General features: G+C 39.5%; 1 protein-coding gene across 1 annotated transcript in view; it reads left to right on the top strand.

Annotated features, from left to right (window-relative positions):
- Positions 1–12602, top strand: part of USH2A (usherin) — an 819384-nt gene that overhangs the window by 693266 nt on the left and 113516 nt on the right. Inside the window, exon 60 of the mRNA XM_006155854.1 lies at positions 11159–11513. Within this exon, the coding sequence (XP_006155916.1) occupies positions 11159–11513 (355 nt within the window). The remainder of the gene's footprint in view (positions 1–11158; positions 11514–12602) is intronic.

The raw sequence follows: 12602 nt of genomic DNA, 5'->3' as shown, positions 1-12602 counted from the left end.
GAGAGGCAGAGAGGGTGGAAAGGGAGTGGGAGGGAGAGGAGGAGGGAAGGGAAAGTAAAACAGACTCAAGGGGGCCAAGAACCAGTCAACTGAGAGCTCACCATCTAAGACAGAAAACAGATGCTGGCAGACACAGGATTTGGAGACTGAAAACCCCATTCTATTAGTAAAAGAAAGAATTCATCTTAGAGGCAAAACACAGCACATGTCTTCCCCAGTCCTCACCCTCTGCTTCAGCATCCTGCGTTCGTCTCTCCGGTAGCCTCCTGCACCCCAGAGACTTCTTGAAACTTAGTTTAGGTTCCTCATCTAACTTCAACTACCAAAGCCCTTTGATTCAGATCAGTCTTTGATGATGAACTAAAGGTTTCTAGAAAAATTATGATAAGAGGAGATGTTCTTGCATTTCTGGTTATGTAGATGACATTACCGAAAATGAGCAAGCCACATGTCTTCTCTGCAAACATTCGTGGCAAGAAGAATATTTCTGATTCCAATACACACGAACATGTAAAAAATGAATACTGTGAATTTACATTTTACGCTAAGCACATTAGCGCAGGTTCTAAAATGCCCATCCTCCTGAAATAGTTTCCTTTCATCTACTTAATGCTAATTGTATGAGAAAAGCACATCAAGTTCCTATTCAGAATAAAGGGAAATAAAGTATCTGTTATAGACTGGGACGTGGCTTCAGTCTGTTGGTTTTGTAAATAAAGCTCATGATTACAGTGACTATTCGATGGCAGCTGTAGAGAGAGAAAACAGGAAATACAATGCAGGAAGCCCGCTTCAATGAAAAATACTGTAAATTGAATTTGACAGCATTTGATGGCATTTGATTATTCTAGTCACAGCCAAACAATGATATAAAGAGTAATATGAAACAGAATGTGTTACTGCCTAGCAGACTCAAAAGCAATAAACCTTCCTCCAATGTGACACAATCACTTCACAATCATAATTGTAGCCTGTTTGATACCTCTGAGTACAGCAGAAGGGCACTGACTGACATAGATACATTTTGTTTTTTATTTAAAGTGAAATGAAAATGGCGCACTGGGGCTCCAGATACAATCGTTATATTCACCTACATAGGCATGAATCACTTGGCAGTTATTTCAGCTGAAGTTTAAATGTGCTTAGACAACAACAATATCAAATTTTTCTTAGATAGCTACAAAAAAAAATCAGAAATTTGTAAGGACAGAAATAGAATGTAGACACATAGTTCTTTTTCATTCTAAGACTACAGAGAGCCCCTTATGTAGTGATAGCCACAAGCCTGCCGTATTTCTGAGGAGGTTATGGCATGTAATTTCTGCTTCATCATTTGGCTCCTCTTTCTTCTATCACCACCAAAGGAAATACACTTAGCTCAAACCAAAGACCAGGTTTGGCCTACACAGGTATTTCCATTAAATTGCAGGAGGCCAACTTGCCAATCTCCTTTTGAAAATTCTTATCACTCTGTTCTCTCCAACCCTCCCCCAAACATTTTCTTCTCTGTAATTTTCTCGTATTGTTTATCATCCTATTAAAGAGTGTCTGCCCCAATAAAGAGATAAGGTGGTTATGACTTCAAAAACAAAACAAATCAACCTAGTAAGAGTAGACTATTAATGCAATTCCTTCTGCTTAGCTTCTTCTTAATTTAGGCTATTTTTTTTTCACTCCACATACACCATAAAAAAGGAGTTCCTACAAAGCTTTTTGACAAAGTATAGGGACAGAGCCAGCAGTGATGGTGCAGCTGAGGCCAGATGAAAACATCCCACGTTCTCATCCTGAGGTCTTCCTGAGCATGCCGGGAATGTATGTGAGCGCCCGTGACCCTTAACTAGCTGAGGCTAGGGGGTGGGATTGTGGTGTGAAGACTCCGTGGGTGGTTTCTCTCTGTGAAACTTCATGGAAGAGATATATAAATAAACTTAAAAAAAAAAAAAAAGAATAGAGACGACACCTAAGTTAGCATTTTGTAGCCTGTTTATTGAGAAGGTATAGACATGGGCGTTGTTTCCTCCTTACAATAAGTTTGATCTGTAAAGTAATAATCCTCAGTATCCCCTATTTATTTTATATCTCTAATCTTACTTGCAAAATATCTCCTCATTGCCATCTACAAAAGTCATCAAACATGAGTCTTAGGATTTTATAAAACATGTAATAAAATAATCTCCTTCCATCTAGAGCTCCCATTTTAATGTGGAAAAACAGGGGGGGAAATGATGAACCTTCCTTCTGAGTATTTAGTATGACTTTAAAGGATAAAATGTGAGCTGGTTTTTAAGTACAATGATGTGGATGGATATTTGAAACAGGAAACTGAAAATAATAATTTTCTAGAATGGATAATTAAGCTGATTGAGTAAACTAAGAAAAGAGGACATTAAATCAAACGCAAAGGAATTTTAATGCAGTTCAATTTGTGGTGTGTGAAAAGAGAGATACAGACATAGATATCGAGATAGATAGATGAGAGATCGGTAGATAGACACACAGACAGACATATGCATATATGTGCATATCTACTAAGGGACCTGAGCCCTGTACCAACGAGCGTCACTATTGTAGGAGATGTAAGACAAGCTAAATAAACAGAGTGTAATGTAAGGTGAGAAACAGGAATGTTTACCAGAAAATTAAGAGAAGAGAAGAATTATCTCTTTCTGAAATATTTATGGAAGAGTTCATGAGTTAATTTCATTGGGACTAGGCCTTACCAAATAAAAATTTAATGACTAAATTGTCGAAGAAATTCACCCACTGGAAAGTTTTACCAGCATAGAAAATTACAAAGATTTTTAATCTTTTCTTTTCCCTTGCCCACAGTGTATATCGGGTTGTCGGAAAAGTCATGACATATTTTTTCTATGCAAAAATGTTTCCTGACTTTTCTAATGACTCAATAATTCCCATCAATAGAAGTGACACTATTAATTTTAACATATTGGGACCAGCAGTTGGCGTAATGACTATGTCGCTGGACTCCCATGCAGTCGACTGCAGTTCGAGTCCCAGATCCTGTGGCTTTAACTCACTCTGGGCACGAGTCCCAGACCCGGTGGCTTAAACTCACTCTGGGCACGTATACGTGCAATGCCCAAAATCCCGAGAGGAGAATGGAGGAGAAGGGGTTGCGGCATGGCCGTTCCCCATGGGGGGGGATTTCTCGCTTTCTGTCTCTTTGTCTCTCTCTGTCTTTCTGGTGAGCACACGTGCCCTATAGCAAAAACCTCTCAAAAAAATTAATTTTAACATATCAACATTAATGTTTTTATTTACATAAAAGGAATCATATTGTCAGTACTGTTCTCTGGATATCACACACACACACACACACACACACACACACACTGTATTCCTTTTAATGACTCAGCAATATTCTGTTATATGGATATATGTTATATATTATATACCCAGTAGACTGCTAATGGCAAGATAGGGAATTTACAACTTTTCATTACTATAACAATTCTCCAATAAACATCTTTACAATAAGTGTATGGAGGATTCTTTTTTAGAGGTTATAAAATTGTCTTCCAAAAGTGATATACCAAAATCTCTGTTTCTGAAAACTCCTATTAATACTGGGTCTTGTCACTCTTTCAAATATTTTCTAATTTCATATTTTAAATTGTGCATTATTATTTTAGTTGAAATTGTGATCATTATATATGAAATTGCTCATTTTCAAATATTTATTCATTAGGACCAGCAGTTAGCGTCATGGCTATGTCGCTGAACTCCTATGTAGCTGACTGCGGTTCGAGTCCCAGACCCGGTGGCTTAAGACTCACGCAGGGTGCGGGTGCGTACGTGCCCAGGATCCCGAGAGGAGAATGGCGGAGAAGGGATTACGGTGTGGCCATTCCCCATGGGGGGTGATTTCTTGCTTTCTATCTCTCTGTCTCTGTCTGGTGCACACGTGCCCTATAGCAAAAACCTCTCCAAAAAAAAAAAATTGGAATAAGTTCATGGTAATAAAAGTAGCAGCTCACACAACATTATACCTGGTATGGTTCTGTTTTTCTTTAAATATCCAGTGTATGCTTTCCATTTATGTATGTGTGGAAAGATTTGCATGTTAAACCCCAAAATAATGTTATCAGTGCTTCTCTCTCCATTGTTAGGCTATGAATGAGTATTCTGGTTTTGTTCATCTGTAGTTTCTAATTAACTTTTTTTTTTTTTTTTGGAGAGATTTTCACTGTAGGGCTCGTGCGCTCGCCAGACAGACAGAGAGAGACATAGAGACAGAAAGCGAGAAATCACCCCCCAGGGGGGATGGTCACGCCGCAATCCCTTCTCCTCCATTCTCCTCTTGGGATCTTGGGCACGCACGCACACGCACCCGGCGTGAGTTTTAAGCCACCAGGTCTGGGACACGAACTGCGGTCGACTACGTGGGAGTCCAGCAACATAGCCATTACGCTAACTGCTGGTTCCCAAATTAACTTTTTATAATCAATATATCATATGGCAGAATAAAGTTAAAACAATAAGTTCAATGAATCCAGATACAACTCTATCATCACCATCTGTATGATTTTCCCATTTCTCTGTGAATATCATCATCATTTTCTGTCGTAGTCAAGGGTTGATCAGGAAGAGAAGCCACTCCAGTTACTTCAACAGAAAAAAATTAATATCAATAATTAGTAACTAGTTATAATTCTGTTAATTAGGTAACGGAATGGATTAAAATGGAACTCTAAGATACCATGGAGGAAGCAATTGTAGGAAGCAGCTAGAACCTTTAGGACGGAGAGAATAAAAGCAAGCAGCTGAAATGATTAAAACTTAGAAATTTGGAAGCCAGCACGTGGCGAAATGGTTAAGGCACTGATCCCAGATGGCCAACTTCACAGTTCAAGTTTGAATCCAACAACCTGAAACTCATGCCAGGAGTGTGTGCATGCCAAAAGTCCCTAGAGGAGAGCGGAGAAGGGACTGCGATGTGGCCATCTTTCCTGGGGTGTGATTATTCCCCCTGGGAGGGGGGTGGTTTCTCCCTTTCCCTCTCTCTATTTCTCTCTGTCTCTCTGGTGAGCACATGTGCCCCATTGCAAAAATAAAACAAAAAAAGCAAAGAAAAAAAAAAGAAAAACTTAGACATTTAGAGGAGGGTTCTGAGCAGGCTGGGACCCAGGCATCTGAGGAGGGAGCACCCCCCTCTGGTGCAGGTGTCTAGGGGAAGAAGCATGACATGAAGTTGGTTTTCCTCATTCTGAAAAATTGCATACTGCAATTATCTGCTGCTAGGTGGGAAGGAATTCCTACTTTCTAGGTGAAAAATTCTCTCTAGGGCAATGCTCCAACAGCTAATAAACCAAATAGGGAGGAACCTTTTCCTTTCAGTTTCCTGATCTCCCTCAGGAATTCCCTATTAACAGATTCTGATATAAAGTCTGCGGTAAGTCAGAAATGTGGGTTTCAGAGACCAAGCTCCACTATCATAAAAGCCAAATATAGAAAAATGGGTTAAAAGGTGAGAGGTAATAACAGCGCATTTTCCTAGTTAACCAGGTTTCAGAGAATCTTGCATTCTTCTTGTCAACCAGTCAGTCACCCAGGCATTGCTTCACAAAACACCTGGTATGTAGTACATGTGCTATCCTTCACCGGGAGCTGCAGATATACAAACAAGGGAGAGTCCTTGCCTTCAGGAAACGTGTAGAATAGTGTGACAGGGAAGATAAAGAAAAATATATTACAATACGGCATATAAGTGAATCAGTAAAGGAAACAGCATGTAGGAGGATATAATTCTGAGAAAGAAGCAAGGAAAAGACTTTCTGGAGAAAGTAACTTGGGGGGAGAGTTTTAAAAGATGAACTGGAGTTCATTCACCTACAGAAAGGAGAATAGCGAAGAGGATTGAAAAGGCATTGCAAGACAGAATTAACAAATATCAAAGCCATGGAAGCATGAAATACCATGGAATATAAAAGAATTATAGGCAAGCATTAGATTATGATGGGAATAGAAAATAGAAAAGGAAATCTCAGAAGGCGAAACCTGAGTGATAAGCATAGGCCAGTTGCATAATAGGTCACTAGTTTGAGGGGGATCTTGTCTTTTGGTTTATTGTTATTTTTTTACTACTGAGCATTTGACCTCACCAGAGAGAAAGAGAGAAAATGAGAGATCACTCCCCAGGGGGAATGACCATGCCACAATCCCTTCTCCTCCAGTCTCCTTTAGGGGTTTTGTGCATGTATGCATATATGCCTAGCATGATTTTCTCACAATTGGACTTGTGACATCCAGTGCCTTAACGTCTGCACCACCTGCTCTTGGGAATATCTTTGATGTCTCTTCCACCAACACCGGAGTGTCTACTCAGACCACAAATCTTAATGATTCATGGAGCATTTTGTAAATCGCTTATTTCCATTTCCTCTACCAGCAGCCTAATGACGTTGGAGTGGCTTTGTTGTTCAATGCAGCCTTTGTACCCCGCCAGTTGTATCTTCCTCAGCACAACTCTGGGTATCATTACGATATCATTACTTCATACATGTCATGTGTTACATTTTGGCTATTGATTTTCATGAGTATTATTTGATTTATTCTTATGAGAATTCTGGGCAGTTTGTTATACATTATTAGGTTCTTAATTCCAGTTTACAAAATCAAATAGAGGTGGTAGTTTACCAGACCACAAAGCTGCAACGCACATGCCAACCATGGTTCAAATCCCCAGCCCAACCATGGTTCAAATCCCCAGCCCAGTGGTCCTGAGAGCATGCCAGGCACATGCACATATAGGATTGGAGGAAAGATAAAAAAATGCATGACTGAACCCCGTGGTGGACACTTCTTTCTCTCTCTCACATGTGCATGCATTCTATCATAAATTTTAAAAAGAAAAATGAAGTGGAAACTAGAGAACACAAGCAAGTTTGCCCAAGATCATAGAAATAAATGCCAAATCCAGGGCCTGCACCCTCTACCTCTGACGAGAGACAGTTCTGGGTGCTTAATTAAACTCAGAGCATTCTCAATAGTCTTCATCAAGGTTGGGGGAGCAGTTTCTTATAACTTTAGTTATGAGAAATGCATTGGGCTCAAGGATTTTGTTTTAATGCATTTAAAGATAAGCAAATGGTAATTGCTTGTGGAGAAAGAGGGAGTAAGGAGCTCTTGAAAAGATTACCCTACATTGAAACAACATAAGTATCAATGCCTTTTAAAATATATACTTTCTAGTTTTCAAATTTAGTTTGGTTTTGCTCTGAGTGTTATGCACATTAACTCTAGTTTAAAAAAAAAATTTACCAGATGAGCTTAAGCAAAGAATACCCATTTGCCTATTCAGAGAGAACTGAAAATGTAATTTCTCTAAACTGAGTATTCAGGAGGAAACACTTCCAGTTAAATGAACAGTTGAAGGCTAAATCTTAAATAAATTAGGAATTATTGTGGTCTATTCAGCCACTGCTGCTTAAAGTGCATTCAGATATAAAGAGATTCTATTTTCTAGCACCATGGATAGAATGTTTACCTCTCCATGATATGAATTTATTAAATATTCAATAGTGACAAGAAATACTTAATCAGCCTGTATCCTTTCATCGTTTTGGTGGATAAATTAGAGACCTGATACATAATCTCTTAATTAGTGTCCATTTTTGAAATTCACACTTTCAGGCAAGTTTTTAAAGAATGTCACTTTTATGAAAACCATGACTACATCTCCATTTGGAAATTCAAGAGAGTATAATAAAAATTAATTGAACTGTCATAGAAAGACCGAAGCTAGACAAAATAGAAAATGTGATTCCTCTGTAGAAGTGCATGGGTTTGTTCGCCATAGTATGTTCCTAGCAAACACCTTTTAAAAAATCACTGAGAGGAGGCCTTGGCTATGAGCCCTATGGTTCTCATTAGAATGGATCCCTCCCAATGACACACCTGGTACCTGATATCTGCAGCAAGTACAAAGGCCAAACCCTGCAAACCTACAGAGTGCAGAATCTGGTCCACGCATGGTAGCGAGTAATAATGAGGTGGGTTGCCGAACTGTAATTGCAGGTCACCCAGAGGTAGCCCATGAAGTCTCCATACCCTCCAGCAGGAAACTTGTCATTGCTCATACTTAGGTCATCATGATTTATCAACTTGAGACTCATCAAATTCCCAAAGCCAAAGACTTTACATATTCTGCCTTTTTTGTGTGTGTGAAAGCTACTGTCATTTACTTTGTCTTAATAACCCTTTATGTTTTGATGGAGCTGGTTAATCTGACATGGCAGGATGTGAATTTTCCAGCATCTGAAGAGTGTGTTAAATACTCCTACCAGCCTGGAAAATATTTATTTTAATCATCACTCTCTTCTCAACTAGAGAGTGAGCTGAAGGACAATGGTCCATGTCTTGTTTTCATTCTTCCCCAATGCAGAATATTATCCCAAAAGGAAATAAAAGTTGATAGAAAGGAGACAAAGATTGAAAAAAGTCATGAAGTTATTAGCCTTTTAGCCATTCACTTGGGAAAAAAAAATTATTGAACATTTACAAGGCTCACATGCTGGAAGTACAGAGATGTACCAAGCTCAATTCCTCAGTAACTGCCCCCTTCTATAAGCTCTGCATTATGGGGACCAGCAGATGAGATTTGATGATTAAATTGCTGGATTTCCATGTAGTCAACCATAGTTTGAGTTCCAGACTTCGTGGCTTAAAATTCACACTGGGCACATGTGTGTGTATGCCCAAAATCCTGAGAGGAGAATAAAGGAGAAGGGACTGCTGCATGGCCACCTCTACCCTCTGGGGCAGGGCAGGGGGGATTTCTCACTTTCTATTTGTCTATCTGTGTCTCTGGTGAGCACACGCACCCTAAAGCAAAATTTCCTCTTAAAAAAATCTGCATTATGATTTTTAGATTTGAATGAATAAACTCAGCAACAAACTGTTTTTAAATGAAATATCAGGTATTTAGGGCCATCCCAGTAATGACAATTCCACTTCTCTTGCTTAGATGTTTTTTTTTTTTTTTTTGAGAGATTTTCACTATAGGGCACGTGTGCTCGCCAGACAGACAGAGACAGAGAGACAGAAAGCGAGAAATCACCCCTCAGGGAGGATGGTCACGCCGCAATCCCTTCTCCTCCATTCTCCTCTCGGGATCTTGGGCACACACGCACACACGCCCGGCGTGAGTTTTAAGCCACCGGGTCCAGGACTCAAACCTCACTTGACTACGTGGGAGTCCAGCGACATAGCCATTACGCTAACTGCTGGTTCCCTCTTGCTTAGATGTTTGATATGTTTGATGCTCTACCTACTTAGTACCAAAAGTGTATGCATGGACCCTAGTTTTGACATCAATAAAATCTAAAGATGGGACTTGGTCTGGCTTTATCACATGGTAGTTGAGAGACTCATATCCCATGTGATCTATCACAGTTTGAATCATAGCCTCCACAGCTTGAAAAACACTCCAGGTACATGTGTATGCATGCCCCAAATTCTGATGAGATGGAGAAATGGAGGACAAAGTGTTTTGGTGTGCCCATGCCCCATGGGGAGTGCTTTCTCTCTTTCTCTCTCTCACTCTCTGATGAGCCCACATCCTCAGACAATTTAAAAAAAAGGGGGGGTGCGATAGGAATCCACTCTAGGCATTTGAAGGCATTTTACTCTGCATTTTCCTAGGTCTTAGAGGATATATCTGAAAGGAATTTGGCTTTTGCCTTTTACGGATCTCAGAAGCAAATTCCTGTTACATACATTATTTATCCCAGTATTTTTAACCAGTGTGCATCTATTGTAGTTCTACTTCTCTACTCAGCTGTGAACTTCTTTAGTGCTCATCTTCATATTATTTTTGTTACAAACCTGGTCTATAATAATTACTTAAATGTAAAAGAAAAAAATAGTCTTATGTAAAAAAAAAAAAAAAAAAAAGAAGAAAAGAAAAGAAAAAGAAAAGAAAAGAACAATGGTTCGTACCTTGACAGATGATGGTTTAACTTCAAAAAGAAAAATTCAAGTGAATAGAAAATAAATGATAGGTAGGAACTGAATTTAAAATGTTTTAGAGCCGGCAGGTGGCATGGTGGTTAAGACACTGGACTCCCACATGGCCTATGGCAATTTGAGTCTCACACTTGTTGGCTTGCTTTGTCAGTTTCCCTTTCTCTCTCTCTGTCTCTCTCTGGTCAAATTTTAAAAGTAGAAGAAGAAATAAAGTTAAAATAAATCATTCTTTTTAAAGAGAACACTTTTTAAAACATCCTGACAGCAAATGCAAGGTAGCCTCCTGTCAGGCAGAAGAGAATGGGAACTGTGGCCATCTCTTTATAGGTCCTCCTCTTCCAGCACACTTCCTGGGCTTTTTCGCACAATGATCTCATGGTTAAGAGCGACAGGATAAGCCTCACTGTGCAAACACTTCTCCAGTCTCTGTAGTTATCGTATCTGCTATTGTCCAAGGCCAAAGAAAGTCATATGGCCAAGGTCAAGGTCAGAGTGAGTTTGGAAGCATATTAGTAAAAGGTGTGGATCCACCAAGACTTAAGTTAGGGCCCTTAACTGAAATCAAACTATCATAGAAGGTAAGAATCCCCCACAATATAGGCCTCTAATAATTGCATACAGCATGGTTCCAGATGTGCAAAAACAAGACGCTTACTGTAGCTGCATGTACACGTGTACCCACACACATATACACACACAAACATAAACAGAGATCTAGAAAATGCACAAAACTCTGTTCCTAGTGCTTAATGTATGCTTCTGTATTCTTTACATTTTAAAATAATATGTATATTTCCTTGTAGTGAGTGCATATTTTAAGAAAAAAGGTCTTGAAGATAATGCGAGGAAATGCAATTATAGAGGATGTCTCACATTTTTCTTTTTTTAAATATTTCTTTCTTATTTTCCTTGTTTCCTATGAAGTATATGCATGCTTTCATAATCAGCCTTGTGTGTGCACACAAGCATTCACACATGTAGGATTGTGATATTTAATCAGGCCACTGGTGTCCTCTTCCATCTGGTCTTTGTCCATCATAACACCAGAAAAGAATAGTTGAAAAGTTGAGTTTACAACAAATTCCAAAAAAGCCATTTCCTACTGCACATACAGACCTTGTTGCAAAGTGTGCAGCTGTCATTGGTTGCCTGCTTGGTTTCTTTTCAGACGTCCTGCTGGCACTGAAGAGGAGTCTCTTTCGTTTGTCTGGTCGGAGGGAGTGCTTGAATTTGTCGATGCTGCGGATACTCTGAGGCCTTTCACACTCTATGAATATCGGGTCAGAGCCCATAATTCCAGGAGCTCAGTGGACAGTCTGTGGTCTTCAGCACGGACCCTGGAAGCCCCACCTCAAGATTTGGCAGCACCCTGGGCTCAAGCCACCAGTGCACATTCCGTTCTGCTAAACTGGACAGAGCCAGAATCTCCCAATGGCATTATCTCCCAGTACCGTGTGATCTACCAAGAAAGATCAGATGATCCAACATTTAACAGCTCTCTGGTGCATGCTTTCACAGTGACGGTAAGAAATTAGAAACAGTAACAGATTATCTAGTTAATACCTTGAAATTCATTTACAGGGACCAGCAGATGAAGCAATGGTTACATCGCTGGACTCACACATGGTTGACCACGATTTGAGTCCCGAACCCAGAGGCTTGGAACTCATATCAGGTGCATGTGCAAATCCAAATCCCAAGAGCAGAATGTAGGAGAAGGGATTACAGCAGGGCCATCCCCCCTGAGGGGGGTGGGTGATTTTTTGCTTCCTGTCTCTCTGTCTCTCTCTGTCTCTTCTGAGAGTGCACATGCCTTATAGCAAAAATCTCTCTAAAAAAAAAAGAAAAGAAATTCATTTACTCATCCAACGTGTTACTTTTCTTCACTTAGGGTTTAAATATATGAAAATCTTTCACATGTGAAATGACGTAATGAGGTCATGATAAGATGCTGAATTGAGTGTAAGGGATTCTGGGGACCCAGCTTGCAGACTGCAACTCATTTGTATGACCTCAGGCAAATAATGACTCTCTCTCGGCCTGATTTCCATTTGCAATATCCAGGCAATGGGAATGTTTCAGTGAACCCCTCTGTGCCTCACAGGATTAGGGTTCAGATACAATTAGAATATTTAATTTCCTACTTCTTCAAAGAGCTAATTACGTATGCATCCATATATACATACATATGTATTTTCACTATATATAATCATTGTGATATATAAGCATTAAAGTCACGTTCAGTATAACTTAGTGGTGATTGATTTTTTTCTGGGTTGACCACTTCTGGTCCATAAACAACTTAAATGAGTTCACCTAGTCAGCAAGTATCTTCAGAGAGATTTCTTTATGCCCTGTGTAGTCTGATAGTCTATTGCAGATGCAGAAACACGATCATCTTTGTTTCCGGGAGCATTCTCTATTACAAAATTGTAAGAATGAGAATTACACATAAGAAAAAAAATGAAAGAAGCGGTTAAGTACAGCTTATAATGTCCAATACAGTAGACTTAGGTCCCAAAGTCTACCACCCACTAGCCATAAACCAAAATATAAGAGAAAATAATATCTTCTATCAAAAGCACAAGGCAGGAAATACTCTAGGAGGTCAG

The sequence above is a fragment of the Tupaia chinensis genome, unplaced genomic scaffold, assembly GCF_000334495.1.
Source record: "Tupaia chinensis unplaced genomic scaffold, TupChi_1.0 Scaffold000473_1, whole genome shotgun sequence".
Taxonomy (NCBI): Eukaryota; Metazoa; Chordata; class Mammalia; order Scandentia; family Tupaiidae; genus Tupaia; species Tupaia belangeri.
Note: the sequence above shows the minus strand (reverse complement) of the source record. Positions and strands in the feature narration are given on the sequence as shown.